The 16,436-nt window shown below is 44.4% G+C and overlaps 2 protein-coding genes across 6 annotated transcripts in view; one reads left to right on the top strand and one right to left on the bottom strand.

The window, feature by feature from the left end:
- Positions 1–16,436, bottom strand: part of NFE2L2 (NFE2 like bZIP transcription factor 2) — a 34,290-nt gene that overhangs the window by 8,043 nt on the left and 9,811 nt on the right. For 2 of the 5 annotated variants that reach the window (XM_013046813.2, XM_004774408.3), the window contains exon 2: positions 4,934–5,132. The exons of the other annotated variants lie outside the window; for them this stretch is intronic. In XM_013046813.2, the coding sequence (XP_012902267.1) occupies positions 4,934–4,942 (9 nt within the window). In that variant the 5' untranslated portion in view covers positions 4,943–5,132. The remainder of the gene's footprint in view (positions 1–4,933; positions 5,133–16,436) is intronic. 5 annotated transcript variants of the gene reach the window in all.
- LOC101672114 (securin-like) lies at positions 12,054–13,706 on the top strand. Its single transcript, XM_013046816.2, has one exon. It carries the CDS (start codon positions 12,942–12,944, stop codon positions 13,635–13,637), a length of 696 nt encoding a protein of 231 aa, XP_012902270.1. The 5' UTR covers positions 12,054–12,941; the 3' UTR covers positions 13,638–13,706.

Here is a 16,436-nt window from a genome sequence, read left to right as displayed (position 1 = left end):
ACTCACATTTCCACATCATTTTCAAAAGAACACGCCTTTGGGGATTTGATATTGTTTGAAATCCTCAAAGCTCTATGTTGCAAATGAGAACTGTGTCCACCCAAGACTTGCCGCTGGGGAGCCCCATGGCCTCAGGACTGTTCTTTGCTACCCTCACGGGCAGGGAGCACTTCCTGCAAGGAGCCCCATGACTGGCACATGACTTCTTCCACAAATGACCCATCCCTGCGACACTCGTGCTACATCTGAGAAGAAGGCGTCCGGGTGGAGCCCATCAACAAACAAGAACAGGACACCGGACAGTGGGGAAGGGAAATGCCTGAGGAAAAGCTAAAACTGCTGTAAGGCACATAAATCCCAGGCCCTGAGAAAGAAGAGCTTCTAATCCCTTCCCAAGCCCCTGAAGAGGAAGGCCACCACGCTAAATGGCAGCTCAGTCGAGTCTGGGGAAGGAGCGGGAAGCAGGGGGACAGCTCCCGAGGCATTCCAACAGGTATTCCTTCGGACTAGGCAAAGAGCTGGCTGCGAGCCTTCACTCGCCATATGGAGCCGCTCAGCATCGTGAATTTTTTTGTTGTTGTCCTTTAGTGATTCCTGGGTGTGTTGCAAATTATGCTACTAGCTTGGCTTACACAAAAGATGACAATTTAATAAGAAACATAAATGTTTGACAATTCGCATTAAATCACCATCTGGTCCAAAGGAATTCTTCATATTTAAAATGTATATATCATCATTTGCCATCTGTGTAATCTATTACACATTTTACGGGGAATCTGAAGTTGGATTATTAACTTATACCACTTCAAAACAAACATCTCTGTTCCAGGATAAAGAAAGGAGAAAGGCCTTGAACAAGTCAGCATTTTTCATACTCAGATGATCCAAAAAATTAAAAAAGATAAGGCAAGATAGCATCATCTCCTCTTAAGAAATTCTGTAATCTGAAGCTCTGGGAAAATATCTGAAATGAAAAATAAAATGGCTTCTATAATATATTCACACATGTAAATGAGACTTGCACCTCCCAACCCACTGCCCTCCCCTCACTCTCCCGTACTTTATTGTCTTGAGGATGGGAAGGCAGTGGGAAGTTTGCTTCTAAAAACAAATCACCAATCAACTTAAAAAATTAACTCTGTAGAGTACGAAGCTTGTGAACAGAAAATGAAAACTCCTCACTTTCTATTTTACTGTGTAAGCATGAAACCATGTCTCCAGCTACTCCTAAAAATCATGTATTTCCATTAAGAAAGTAATAAATGAGGCTTTTAAAGTCTATTCTCCTTGAGATCTCTCCTTCATCCAAATATTAATTACTGGCATTCAGAGTCCAAGATCCCCATTCATGTCAGTCTTTCGATTATGCCCAGGTGGTTACATTATTCATCTGAAAATGAAATCTGGGTATCTGGGTTAGTATTTTTTTGACAGAAGATACTCAAATATTTTTTATCAAAACCAGATGGAACAAGTCCTATCCTGCTGTCGGACATGAAGAGCCAAGTGGGCTACAACACAACCAAGGGCCTGCTCAAATTCTGAAGGAATGATAAAACAACAAATCTCTTCTTGACTCACAAGTCACAGTCCTTAATAAATCAAGTAAAATGAAGGGGCGCCTGGGTGGCTCAATCGTCGGGCATCTGCCTTTGGCTCAGGTCATGATCCCAGGGTCCTGGGACTGAGCCCCACATCGGGCTGCCCGCTGAGCAGGGGAGTGCTGCTTCTGTTATCTTTCTTGTTGTCTCTATCAAATAAATAAATAAAATATAAAAAAAAAATGACAACAAGCAGGTGTGGTTTTAAAATATTTTTCACTGAAGACTATTATATTTCATAAATAATTATCTGCCCATTCATTTCTCTTAGCTTCTCTTCCACTGCTTCATTACAAGACGATACACAACAGGGACACTTGGGTGGCTCAGCTGGTTAAGCCTCTGCCTTCGGCTCAGATTGTGATCCCAGGGTTCTAGGACTGAGTAATGCGCTTGGGAGCCTGCTTCTCCCTCTGCCTGCTGCTCCCCCTGCTTGTGCTCACTCTCACAAATAATTAAATTAATTAAAAAAAAAAGGTAGAAGATAGACAACACAATGCCAATTGTTTTTTCAGTGAGCATTCTAGAGAAGGCAGATGACAGGTTATTCTTGCACTGTTGGTTCTACTGGTCTGGTGGGCTAACATTTAAATATATTTGCTACAGTAACTGTGAAGTAGGTAAGAGTCACAAAGTGGTGTGCGTGTGTGTGTGTGTGTGTGTGTGTGTATGCTCATATGTAAAACCACAGAATGTTAGGTGTGGAAGGGGCCTTTCAGCCATCTAGGTCAAGTACAGATGTCACTGAGTTAACTTCTGTGTAACTACAGCTCCATTTTTAAAAATAACTGGCCTAACAAAGTTCTATGTCTGCAGAGGCTCCTAGTAAGTAGTAATAGTTACCACTAGTCCAAGTTTTCCTTTTAGAGAAATCTTACGGACGATTACTTCCCCAATCTTCAACAACCAGCGATTTCTAACAATAAATATTCTCTCACATATACCAAGATCACAAGTTTGCTCTTCCCTGAGGACTAGAACCATCCTTCCCAACTTTCTGTCTCGCAACTGGAAAACGGTCCAGTTTCCCGAGTCTGGCGTGTTACTATGCACAGACATTTTCATGGGCTGCTTCCTGTTCACAAACAAGTTTCTCAGCAATGACTCAGTCTAAGAAATATGATCCAGCCGGTTTACTGGAACTCTCACCCATTATGCTTGTCTACAAGCTGCAAACACAATACAAAGATAAAGCAAAACCAGACAGTGAACAGAATAGGAACTTGGACTGCTGGTTTGCTCAGGAGGCATGTACGTGTTTAGCCAAAAAGAAGTCGGAAAGGACACCGCATTTCCAAAAGGGTCGGTGAGCCCACCTGCTGCAAAAAGTATACAGATCCAACTCTTCCATGAGAAGTTTCACACCTGTGTCCCAACAGACTTCTTCTGGGTATTTGGGTGGATGGGGCTGCCAGGCCTGGGAGGGCTTCTAGGACGACAGCTTACCCTGAGTTTGCCAGGAGAATGGCTTGGTTTGATAAGCAAACTTGATGATACATTTTTATAAACTCTTTTGCATTTTTAATTTTTTTATTTTTTTAAAGATTTTATTTATTTATTTGACAGACAGAGATCATAAGAGGCAGAGACACAGGCAGAGAGGAGGAAGCAGGCCCCCTGCTGAGCAGAGAGCTGGATGTGCGGCTCGATCCCAGGACCCTGAGATCATGACCCGAGCCGAAGGCAGAGGATTAACCCAATGAGCCACCCAGGTGCCCCTCTTTTGCATTATTTAAAAAAAGATTTTATTTATTTGACAGACAGAGTTCATAAGTAGGCAGAGAGGCAGGCTCCACTGAGCAGTGAGCCTGATGTGGGGACCCTGGGACCATGACCTGACCCTAAGGCAGAGGCTTAACCCACTGAGCCACCCAGGCGCCCCTCTTTTGCATTTGTTTTTGGCTCACCCATCCACGCTGAGGTCCAACAGCGCTGTCTGCCCATCCTGGTGTGCCTTCCTCCAACAGGGTGGCCCCCAGGAGGGAGGAGCAGTGCTCTAGCACAACTCAAAGGCTGGGCTCTTTACAGCCACTTCTGATACTTCTAAACACCCTGTGTGATCCTTCACCCTCTTTGGGTCCTGCATTTTTTTTTTTTTTTAAGATTTTACTTACTCATTTGTCAGAAAGAGAGAGATAGAGAACAAGCAGGGGGAGTGGCAGGCGGAGGGAGAGGCAGGCTCCCTGCTGAGCAGGGAGCCTGATGAGGGGCTGGATCCCAGGACCCTGTATCAAGACCTAAGCCAAAGGCAGATGCTTAACCATCTGAGCCAACCAGGTGCCCCAGGGTCATGCATTTATAAAAAGAAATTATTTATTTCAAGCTTAAAGCTCCTTTTCAGATTTAACTGTCTACTATTAGCTTTAAGTAGTAAGAATCAGGGGCGCCTGGGTGGCTCAGTGGGTTAAAGCCTCTGCCTTTGGCTTAGGTCATGATCCCAGGGTCTTGGGATTGAACCCTGCATGGGGCTCTCTGCTCAGCAGGGAGCCTGCTTCCTCTTCTCTCTCTCTGCCTGCCTCTCTGCCTACTTATAATCTCTGTCTGTCAAATAAATAAATAAAAATCTTAAAAAAAAAAAGAAGTAAGAATCAGGGGAGTCAGTCACCCAGGCTGGGAGGCTGAGTAAGCACTATGTGGTAGGTGACGGCCACTAGCCAGAGACCTTGTTTGCCAGGGCGAGGGTGCATGCTGAATATTAAATACAGACACAGGAAATGTGGTAATACATAGAAACTACCTAAAACACTAAGTTTTGCTTTCCTTTTTAAATTGTAGGTTTGTTAAAATACATTCTAAGGGGTCTGCTTTTTAGCTTTTTTTTTTAACATGCCGTCTTCTGAGTATGAAGTTATTTCCTGAAAAAAAAAAATGAGCTGCTGATGGCTAAAACCTCATTTTACTGGGATGGTGGGAGTTATAATAAGGGGGGTGGGTCAAGAGCAACAAGACTTGTGCCTGTAACTACCGTACACGGATCATCACTCCGCCTCCCCATCTAACACGTGTGTACAGAGCACCTCTCAGACACCAGCAACTGTGCAAGGGGCCCGGGGGGACCGTAAACAAAGACAGTCTCTGATCTTAGTTCGGACACGCTGAGCGGCACACAGAAGCCAAGGCAGCATGAAGGCAAGTATCACTAAACTGCACAGACAGACCTCAGCGAGGTCACAACCAACAGAGTCACAATTATGTGGACGTGAATGTCCCACTCGATAAACAAGGGTTACACCTGGTCTGCAAAGGTCTACTCCAAGCGAACATCTGAAAGCAAAGGAGGTAATGGAGGTGGAGAGAACAGAGAAGGATGAACACCTCACCACTCCACTTACTTTAGGCATTCCTGGTCTCCTCTCTTGGTGGTGGTAGTGTGTGCCCGCCCATTCTCCCCACAGGGGCGCGGCTTCTCCAGAACAAGGACAATTCTCCGATGCAGAGACCTCCTCCCCATGTGGACTTCTCTGTCAGCGTGACTCGTGTCATCTGAGCTGGGCATTACTGCTCCTGCCACATGGTCACAGAATGCTGCAACTGGAAGGGACCACAGAGCTCACACAGACGCCCCGTTCATTTTTCAAACAGGGAAACAGGCCTGAGGATGAAATGACTTGCCCCAAGGTCAGAGGTCAAGGATTCCCAAACTACCAACTTCTCTACTCTGCAACTCTTCCAAGTTATTTGGCAGAAGGGAAAAGATACACTGATACATTTTTGCTCCATCTTAATTTTTAAATGAACCTCTCTTGCTCTAACTTGCCAGCCTGTGGGCTCTTATTACAGCTGGCCTTTGCCAAGCACTCATGGGCTATTCGCGGGCAAGATCTCATTCCGACCTCCCCGCAGTGCCCCAGGGAGCTGGTTTATCTTCATTTAGGGATGAACACACTTGCGCTTTGGGCACCAAGGAACCCTGCCCCAAATCACATGTCTGGCAAGCAGCAGAGCCAGGACTCCAACTCAGAACAGACTCTGGGCCTGCCCAGCTCTTCCCAAGCCATGGGGCCGCTGCCTGGCATTCACGCCCCAGCAGGACAAGGTCTGGAAACTGCTTTAGCCCCAGTGCCCCCTCCCCAGGCAGGCCAGGAAGACTTGGAAGCTGACTCTCTTTACACTCAGACCTGCTGCCCTGGTGACTGCTGGCAAATCAGGTGGACTTAGCTGTACCAGGAGACATCCACATCTCACTCTACCTTCCCGTAAAGACAGTAGTTACCCCATACTTCCTTATGTCCTCTCTGCGTTCTCTTAAAATGCTCTGATTCAACTGCGAACGACTTTAGGGCAGGACAATGTTCTTTTTCAAATAGATAACACATGTGTTTGTGGTACAGAATTTAAAAGATGCAAAAGTAATCACCTAGTTACCTTCCCCAAGGCAACTGCTGGCATCAATTTTTTGTGTTTTCTTAGGAAGATAGTCTATTAAATACACACAAATAGCGTATTATCATTGTGCTTTCTAATGTATTTTGGAGACAGTTCTAAATCAGGGCATAGAGATGTTCTAGTATTATTATTATTTTTTAAGATTTTATTTTTAAGTAATCTCTATACCCAACATGCAGCTTGAACTTATGACCCTGAGATCAAGTCACACACTTCACTGATGAAGCCAGCCAGACTCCTGGTTCCATTATTTTTAATGGCTGAGCGGTATTTCACCATAAAGATGCACAAGAATAATGTATTATTTCATAATATAATCATTTCATTAGTCCCTCAATGGGTTTTGAAGTGATTTTTGGATCTTTTACTACAACAAATAACACTATAATGAATATCCTTGTACAGAAATCATTCCATAAGTGTGTGAAGACACCCGTGGAATACAGAATTATAAGTGAAACTGCTGGGTCAAACAATACAGCTGACCCTTGAATGACGTGGAAGTCAGTGGCACCAACCTCCCCACAGTCAAAAACCCATGTGTAGGGACGCCTGGGTGGCTCAGTCGGTTAAGTGGCTGCCTTTGGCTCAGGTCATGATCCCAGAGTCCTGGGATCGAGTCCCATATCGGGCTCCTTGCTCAGCAGAGAGCCTGCTTCTCTCTCTCCCTCTGCCTGCACTTTGCCTACTTGTGTTCTCTCTCTCTCTCTCTCTGTGTCTAAAAAATAAATAAAATCTAAAACAAAACAAAACAACAAAAAAACCCATGTGTAACTTTGGACCAGAAGCCTCACCAGTAACAAACAGTAGATTAACACTGGTTTTGTATGTTCTATGCATTATACATTATATTCTTACAATAAAGTAAGCTAGAGAAAAGAAAAACATTATTAAGAAAAATCAGAAGAATGGGGCGCCTGGGTGGCTCAGTGGGTTAAGCCGCTGCCTTCGGCTCAGGTCATGATCTCAGGGTCCTGGGATCGAGTCCCGCATCGGGCTCTCTGCTCAGCAGGGAGCCTGCTTCCTCCTCTCTCTCTCTCTCTCTGCCTGCCTCTCTGCCTACTTGTGATCTCTCTCTGTCAAATAAATAAATAAAATCTTTAAAAAAAAAAAAAGAAAAATCAGAAGAAAGAGAAAATAGCCAAAAACATCTGTGTATAAGCAGACCTGGCCAGCACAGCTCAAACCTGTGTTGTTCAAAGGCTAACTGCGCGGGCACCGTCATGAGGTCAGATACTGCCGGACAGCTCTGCGCAGCAGCTGTGCCTTTTACACTACCCCCAACACTGTGTGGGGTGCCCATCTCCCACTCACGTGTCCAGCGTACCTGTATCATATTGGTATGTGGTACCCTCACGATAAACGTGTATTAACTGTACAAGATCTCCTATGTTAACTCCAGAACCATTTCAAGACCAGCCCCCCCCCTACCTTTTAATAATGAAATTAAGGCTAACAGTGGATAAACATCACAGTCGGTTGACCAGCAAGCAGATCTTCTCTAACCACCAGTCTAGGTCCAGCCTTGCTCCTGCCAACTTAACCTTGGTTGTTACCTTTGGAGCTAGCGAACATTTGTAGGAGCAAGAGAAGGAGAGGCCAGCGGTACACACAGGTAAGGTAGAGGCCGGGCAAGGCCTCAACAGCGGAAATACCAAGCAGGTCAGGCAGAACCAGAAACCTCTGCCTTTCTCATGGACAAGGCAAATGTCAAAGAAAAAAAGCAAGTCCAGCCTAGTTGCCCTTCTCCCAAGTTCTTAAAGACTAGGAGAAAGCATTCTTTCTTGGAATGAATCTCTCAGGAACAGAGGTTTCTTGGTTATTAAATTACATTTAGAGTACGCAGACTAAGGACAGCTGACCGTGATCTTGGGAGACCACAGTCCAAACCCCAGGTTTATAAATGAGGTTCCTGAAGCCATGAGAGGCTAAATGAGTAACTGTCCCTAGGTCTCATATGATGAAGCAGAACCAAGGAGGGGTCATATGGTCAACCTAACACAAATTAGATTTTAAGGGGGACTTTCTACTGCAACGTCTATTACTTAGGACACAAGAAATATTAGGAATTACTCTGAAAACAGACCCTCACAAAACTGTTGTGTGGCACTGACTCATGCAGCCAAATTAATGGCCTATAAAACCCTGTTATTTGACCAATGTCTAACATGCCTTTTTCTGTGCAGGACTTTCCTTCCGCCACTCCCAAGCTCTAAATAGCTTCCTGTTGCCCCTGTTCAACACAAGAGAGGTAAGCCGCTTCAGGCAGATCGTCTCTGCTACCACAACAAAAGCAACTCAGAATCAATGTGGACAGAGGGGACAGTGTTCCAAATCCCCAAATCCCAGAGATAAGGCCATGGACCCACTAAATGCACATTCCAAACTTGATGGAATCATCAAGGTTCACTGAGAACAAGTGCAGTCCAAGAGCTAGTTCTATACTATGTATGAGAAAGAAAGCCATTGAAGACAGCAGCCCATAACACAGTGCTTTAAGATCAGAAAGCTCTTTCACAAACATTTTTTTTTTAAATGTCAAAGAGGGAGAGAGTGAGTGAGCACATGTGCACGCCAGCGAGGGGCAAAGGGGTAGGGAAAGGGAGACGGAGAATCTTAAGCAGACTCTATGCCCAGGGTGGAGCCCACCTCGGGGCTCTCGATCTCACAGCCCTGAGATCATGACCCGGAGCCGAAATCGAGAGTCAGAAAGACTCCCCAACTGAGTCTCCCAAGCACCCCTCACGTGCGTTCTTACGTCATTTAATCCTCACGTTACTCTGTGTGAACATCAGCGGGATGAAGAAACTGAGGTTGAGAAGGGCTGCATGTCAAAGGTTGCATACTTGTCACCTGTGTTTTAGGCAGAAGCAGCCTCCTCTAATCTGATGGACATACTCATAAATCGAATCACCACCTGGTAAATCATAATGCCTCAAAATACAAATAAAATTCAGGTTCGCTCTAAGAGTGTTCCTTGTAGTTTGTGGTGGCTTCTTTCTTTCAGTTTTTCTACCCTTGTAAAACAATACCATAAAACAGACCTAGACTTTTACCAAATGACCTAAGACAACCTACCTAAAGAATAAATACATGAAGTCAAGCTCTTAGCCTTTTTCTCAAGGACAAAAGCTGTGGTCTGGTTTAAAATCCTCTGGCTTTGGGAACAGGACTTCTTAAAGTATGAAAGCTAGATGTGTGGAGGTTTCCAAAGTAAATGTTCACACAAAGCATGGGAATTATTTTTACCTTATTACTATTCCCCCATGACTATCATTATACAGCCCAACAAAAACACATGTCAAACCCGAAATCGACCATCCTGTCCACTGGTAGGCAAAGCAAAAAAATTATTTTTCCTTACCATGGAAATAATTTCTTCTGAAAAGCCTTTTCTTCAGACTGCAGCTGGGGAAGTTTAAGTTCTTTGCAGCCCTTTCCAAGGCCAACCAAACCACAGACCCAAGGCAGTAAGTAGGCTATCAAGAACACCGGTTTCCAGTCCCCATCTAGTCCTGCCATTTAACCGTATGTTTTAGCCCCAGGTTCTTCCTCTGACAAAGGACAAGCCTGGGTTAGGTAACTCCTAAGATCCCTTCCTCTAAATACCTCTGACTGTATGATGTCCAAAATGTAAGTCTGAAATCTAATTTTGAATTTTAAGACAAGCTAATTTTAGCTATCTGTAATAGATGCTCTAAAGCAGTACTGTCCAACAGAAAAATAATGCAAGCCACCTGTATCATTTAAAAACTTGGGGGGGGGGCACCTGGGCAGTTCAGTGGGTTAAGCCTCTGCCTTCAACTCAGGTCATGATCTCAGGGTCCTGGGATAGAGCCCCGCATCCAGGCTCTCTGCTCAGCAGGAAGCCTGCTTCCCCCTCTCTCTCTGCCTGCCTCTCTGCCTACTTGTGATCTGTCTCTGTCAAATAAATAAAAGAATCTTATTAAAAAAAATAAAAATTTTTAGTAGCCTTAGTGAAAAGACAAAAAAAAAAAGGTGAATTTAATTTTAACAAGATATTTAATCCAATAAATTAAAAAAATCATTTTAACACATAACCAAAAATTTAAAATTATCAGTGAGGTATCAGACGTGGAGAGCACACTCAATATCCACTACAACAGATCTCATGGTCATGACCACATCACGTGTAGTGCACTCCCAGAATAAAAGTAACAAAAAATCTTAACACCATTTCTGTTCTAAATTTTTTTTTTAGTTAAGCTTAAAGTAAAATCCACTGAAATTAAAAATTCAGTTTCTACGTTGCATTAGTCCCATTTCAAGGGCTCAGAAGTGACAAGCTGGTTAATGATGGGGCACAGCTCAGAGGGAACTTAACAAAGTCAGCCCTCCATACTCCTATGGGAAAAATTATAGTGAGCCAACTCTTCTGTTTTGCAAATTTCTTCCTGAGGATACAATGGGAGCATTAAGTCTTCCAAACTTCACTAGGTAGTACTTATGCCGCTAGCAATTATTTGTAAAAAGCTACTACAGCGACCTGCAAGCGCCAGTGTGACTCTGAATGCCTAACCGGGCTCTTAAAGACTGACCGGACCTTGATGGTCCCTCAGCACTTGTCTAGTCCAGATGCCACACAAATACCAGACTATTGCAAAGGTCATCGGAAGAATGGGGGAGACACAGGGGGCTTAGGTGATGGGGAAGCACTATCTGTTCCAACTAAGGATATGAATTACCGCTGAGCTGGCAAACTATTTCAGCTACTTTCAGATGCAAACGTTTGAGGACGCACAATACCCACTGTTGTTGCCAACCGCCAGGCAGCAAGCTGGACCTCTTGGAGAAAAATTGTAATTAGTGTACATACCCTATTTCATGCTCTTAAGATCTGTACAGAAATCTTTTATCTTCCTTAATGTAAATCTTTTCAATTAACTTGTTAAATGAATATAAAGTCAAGGGTTACCTGGTGAGCCTCCACATTAAGATTTGAGAATGAAAGATCACTGTGCCATAGGATTCCAAATCCAGATAAAGAGAGGTATGACGCAATCGAAGTCATACTAATGATGATGCCTACCCTTTACTGTGCACTTTCCATGTACTTGACACTTCTGCAAGTACTTGTGTCTATTATCTCATTTACTCACACCAAGCTGCAAGGTCGGTAGTATAATAATCATCCCCTTTTGGAGCAAGGAAACTGAAGCAAAAGACCCCCATATCTCTTAGATGACCATGAGATCCAACCCAGGTCAGAATAAGCTAGGCTTCTGCTGTTAACTAACTGCAGAGAGTAGCTTGGACCTGGCCACCTGGCCTCACTGTGCCACCCCTATCAGGAGTAACTGGGACACTAAGACTAGCCTCACAGAGTTGTTTTCTGTAGGAGAAAAAAAAAAGTATGTAATGCCCCTTAAAAATATAAAGGACAACCAGGGCTGAGTCATTAAAGCTGTTAATAAGTTCAACTCCTGTTGCGATATCAAATGAACATGAAAAGCCTCTAATTTTTAGGCTTCTGGGTCTAACTACTACATAAAAAATAGAAGGTGAGGTCATAATTTATTTATGTACAGACATCTGTATGGCAACATCAAAGGGTAGTGAGTATAAGACAGTTTCAGCTGTGTCATCTCCCCTCAAGGGTTTTCTAGAAGGTCTTCTTTCCCTTTACCATTCTATTCCTTAAGGCCAGTTACTCAGGGGTAGCTATTACAAAAGCAACATTTCAGTCCTGAAAGACTAAAAGAAGGAGTAGGATTGGGAAGAGGACAAGGTTGCAGGATCAGCTCAGTTCATGTTTGGATATGGCCTTGTACTAATACACTTCTATTCCCCAAACTCTTTCTGTTTGTTCAATTTGCCTGTGGACACTGCTTCTTTTCCAGACCCAGAACCCCAGAGTAAGCAATTCTGCCACGAGTGAAGGAGTCTGTCTGGCAAGGAGTTCAATGAGATGGCTTATCTATCCGCATCACTACAGGGAATCTGGCAGAAAGGCTGCAGGGTCCCCCAGGGGAGACCAGGGCAGCAGGAGGCCCTCTATGGTTCCAGGGCACTTGTGAGGTCTTGCCACGGACTGGTTTTCTGTCTCTGAGACTTCAGTGCCCAAGATGAGGGACATGCACAAGGAAGACCACAGGAGAATGTTTACAGCAAAGAGCAAAAAGGGGCATGAATGTTCATGCCACTACACAGCTAGAATTCAAGGAGGGTTTTTTTTTTTTCTTTCAGGTGTGCTCAAGAAATCTGAGCCCCCCCAACATCAATCATCCCTGACCGGGAAGAGACACAATCGTGGTAACAGTAAGCAAGCACAGCCACTGTTTGTTGAAGGTGTGCAGGGGGCTCGCTCTCGGGCTGGTTCTTTTCTGGCTTAACTGTAAGAGCGCCAGGGTCAGGGTCCTCTCCGTTCTACTGATGAGGAAACTGAAGTACGTGCCACTGGAATATCCCGTAGCTTTGCCTCTTGAGGCCTCGGTTCTCTGCCTGCAAGACAGGGATCATGTCCACCTCACAGGGCAGAATCAAGAGTGCACAGGAGGCGATCAGTGTGCTGAAGCATGAGCACCTGCCCAGCACTGGGGAGAGCCCGAAAGACCGCAGCTGCCACCACTGGTATTGTTAGATGCCCCCTCTGTTGGCTTGGGGCTCACAAGCAAAACACGCGGGGGGAGGACAAAAGGGAGGATATTGTCTGTTTTTCTTCTCTGGGGTGAATACGGCTCATCACTAGGCTTGGAAGCCAAGGATGAGACTGTAACAGCTGAATAAAGGCCATAAGAGTGAATCAATCTTAGAGGAGGGCCCGAAGAAACAAAGTCCCTCTGTGCCACCTTGGAGAAGAAAACAGAGCCATCGCTCCAGCAAAGCTGCAACTTCTGGCTCCTCCTCCCTCCCTTCCCATCAGGGGAATGAATACAGTGGCAAACGCTTTCTCTTACAACACTGGAACAGCAGGGTGTGTGAGCTTGAGTTTGGATGAGTTTGGCTGTTGGTCCCGACGTGGGTGGACCATGGGTTTGTGACTGGCTGGGTGCGCGGGTCCCGCGAGGAGGAAGCTGGTCCAGAATGGCTACCCTGATCTTTGTTGATAAGGAAAATGGAGAACCAGGCACCCGTGTGGCTCCCAAGGATGGGCTGAAGCTGGGGTCGAGGCCTCCCGTCAAAGCTTTAGATGGGAGATCTCAGGTTTCAACACCACGGGTAGGCAAAATGTTTGATGCTCAAGCAGCCGTACCTAGAGTTGCCAGAAAGGCTTTGGGAACTGTCAACAGAGCCACAGAAAATTCAGTAAAGACTAGTGGACCTCTCAAACAGAAGCAGCCAACCTTCTCTGCCAAAAAGGTGACTGAGAAGACTGTCAAAGCAAAAAACTCTGTTCCTGCCTCTGATGACACCTACCCAGAAATAGAAAAATTCTTTCCCTTCAATCCTTTAGATTTTGAGAGTTTCGACCTGCCTGAAGAACACCAGATTGCACACCTCCCCTTGAATGGAGTGCCTCTCATGATCCTTGATGAGGAGAGGGAGCTTGAAAAGCTGTTACACCTGGGCCCCCCTTCACCTCTGAAGATACCCTCTCCACCATGGAAGTCTAATCTGTTGCAGTCTCCAAATGTTCTGTCGACCCTGGATGTTGAATTGCCACCTGTTTGCTATGACTTAGATATTTAAACTACTTAGCGTTTAATAGTTTGTATGTTTTGTATTAATAAAGCAACTCTTTAACAGAAAAAAAAAAAACGGGCCTCCAGCCCATCCCTCTTCTGATTCATGGGCCATAACAACTTCCTGTCCACATCCAACTCACGTGTCTTGCCCTTTTCAAAGCCTGTGATTTTGAGCTCTGTACATAAAACCTGAAACAGCACCTGTGGGCACTGTAGGACTCTCTACAGTCAGCCCCAGATTAACCTTTTCACCCCTAGTGATCCAATCGGTTGCCAGAGCATAGCTCCTGCCTGCACCCTTCTTGAGGTTTCCAACAGAAGTGTGAGCCAAAGAAATATGACTGACTTAAAACAACAAAAACTAGTTAAAACGCTACCTCCTCCAGGATGTCGCCTCTGAGTACCCCAGTTGGAAATAACATTTTCTCCTCTGTACTGTCACAGAACTGTCACACGTCACCATGAGCTCGTATAAATACCAAGCTCATGGGGGGCAGGAACAGGCTTGCCCTCACTTTACTGAGCAACTACTACTACATGGACACTAGGCACGATGCCAGACACCAGAGTTATAAAAATGAATAAAAAACATTTTTTGGGATGCCTGGGTGGCTCAGTTGGTTAAGCAGCTGCCTTCAGCTCAGGTCATGATCCCAGCGTCCTGACATCGAGTCCCACATCGGGCTCCTTGCTCGGCAGGGAGCCTGCTTCTCCCTCTGCCTCTGCTGCCACTCAGCCTGCCTGTGCTCGCTCCCTCTCTCTCTCTGGCAAATAAATAAATAAAATCTTAAACAAACAAACAAACACACATTTTTTGTCCCTGCCCTAGAGAAAGTCATACCATAAGCAGAGGGGACACAGATGTAAAGTAATTTATGCTCATGGATATGAAACATGTACAATCTAGGTTTACAAAGAGCAAAGGGATTGATTGGGAGGAGGGCTATTTGAACAGCAAAAGTCCTTCAAGAAGAGACAACACATTTGCTGTATTATCTTGGTATTATCTTACTGTATTATCTATTAATTTCATGCCCTGGAAGTTCCTAGGGTGTGTAAGTACCTAATAAATATTTGTGGAATGAGTTAAGTACTCATTTAGGCTCAGGATTCAGTATTTTAACTGAATACCTAAGGCATCTGGGATCAAAGAATTCTAATTATTTAAATAATTAAATAACAAAGATACCATGTTTGATATCAGTTATGACCCAACTACTAGCCACAGAAAAATTATTTAACTATTAAATTCACTTCATAGTTACCAATACTTCAAATTACTCCTTGGGTGCTCTATTAAAAACAATGTATCACACCTTAAAAACTATAAACACCTCCCCCCTTCAAGTTAACCATATAATTGATTTTTTGTGGGAATCAACAAGATAGTATCTTCAAATATCCACCAAAGAATCTTGCAACCTGAGTAACACATCAGTCAACATAAATGCTAAGTGTATGTTCTTACAGGACAACAGTTATATCCCTCAGACTGACGGTCAAACATGGCAAACTCACTTGGCCCCCATATTCTGACTTTTTTCAAAGCATCGATCTATTACCATAAGGTCTTAACCTCTTCAACTATTCTATATGCAGTATTCAAGACTTCTTCACGAAGTCCCAGTAGAAATGGCAGTAAAGACCCAGAGAGATAATGGTACATGACCTTTAACTTCATCTTGAAAACTTGAAACAATGTGTAGTTTATCTTGTGAGGACAGGTTCCCTGCAGCTGTAGGCCTGAGAAATGGTAACTATCAGCAGGGGAAGGATTAGGGCATCAAATGACACTGAACTCTGTGTTAAGTGAACTGGACCCGACACTCGACCCGACACTCGACCGGAATAAATGAAATGTACTTGGCTTTCTCGTTTCTGGAGCTTTCATCACTTTCTCTATCACTCCCTTCTAGTTCGGAATAAAAGGTGTGAATACGCTGCCATCTGAGGAGATGGGGGCTTCCCTACAAAGAACAAGGGAAGGACCCATGGAGAGGCCCCTGATCCGTGGTTTCATTCTCCACCACTTTCAGTGACCTGCAGTCAACCAAGGTCCAGAGGCAGATGATCCTCTCTTGATGTATTGTCACAGGGTCAACAGCAGCCATAGCAAGGCCTACGTCATTCATTTCATCTCATTATGTGGGCATTTTATCATCTGACGTCTTCACAAGAAGAGTGAGTATAGTATAGTATTTTCAGAGACCACTTCTTAACTTTTATTACATTACATTGTTACAATTGTTCTATTTTTATCATGCTGTTGTTAATCTCTTACTGTGCCTAAATAATAAATTAAACTTTGTCCCAGGTATGTAGGTATAGGAAAATCATAGTATGTATAGGGTTTAGCACTATCTTGGGTTCAGGCATCCACTGGGGGTCCTGAACTTATCCCCACGGATAATAAGGGATTACTGTAATATCCTTAGCTTTCCTGGGAACAGTAACGTCCTAGCTTCAAAATAGCTCTAGAAGTTGGCGGATCACCGTGGTTCCAATGAGGCTGGGACTACCCCCATGGAGCAATTGATCCTGGATGGGGATGAAGAACGGATTTTCTAGTTGTCACAATGGTGCTGAACATCCTGGAATGTGGGACAGTCCTCCACACCAAAGAGAAGTCCAGCCCCTGTGCCAGCAGCACTCACTCCTTCCGATAAACACTGAGCAAGATCCATGAGGTAGGGACACTGCCTTGATTCATCTTTGTAAAGGAGTCCCCCTCACTCTTGAGCACCTAACACAACACTCACAGTCATTAGACAAGCAAAGAAGAAATGGAAGGAAGGAGGAAAAC

This window comes from Mustela putorius, unplaced genomic scaffold (assembly GCF_011764305.1).
Source record: "Mustela putorius furo isolate JIRA1106 unplaced genomic scaffold, ASM1176430v1.1 tig00003869_pilon_pilon_pilon, whole genome shotgun sequence".
NCBI lineage: Eukaryota > Metazoa > Chordata > Mammalia > Carnivora > Mustelidae > Mustela > Mustela putorius.
This window is presented reverse-complemented; position numbering and strand designations above follow the sequence as displayed.

Coding starts and splice junctions, on each gene's coding strand:
- LOC101672114 (XM_013046816.2), top strand. CDS start 12,942: ATGAGTTTGGCTGTTGGTCCCGACGTGGGTGGACCATGGGTTTGTGAC.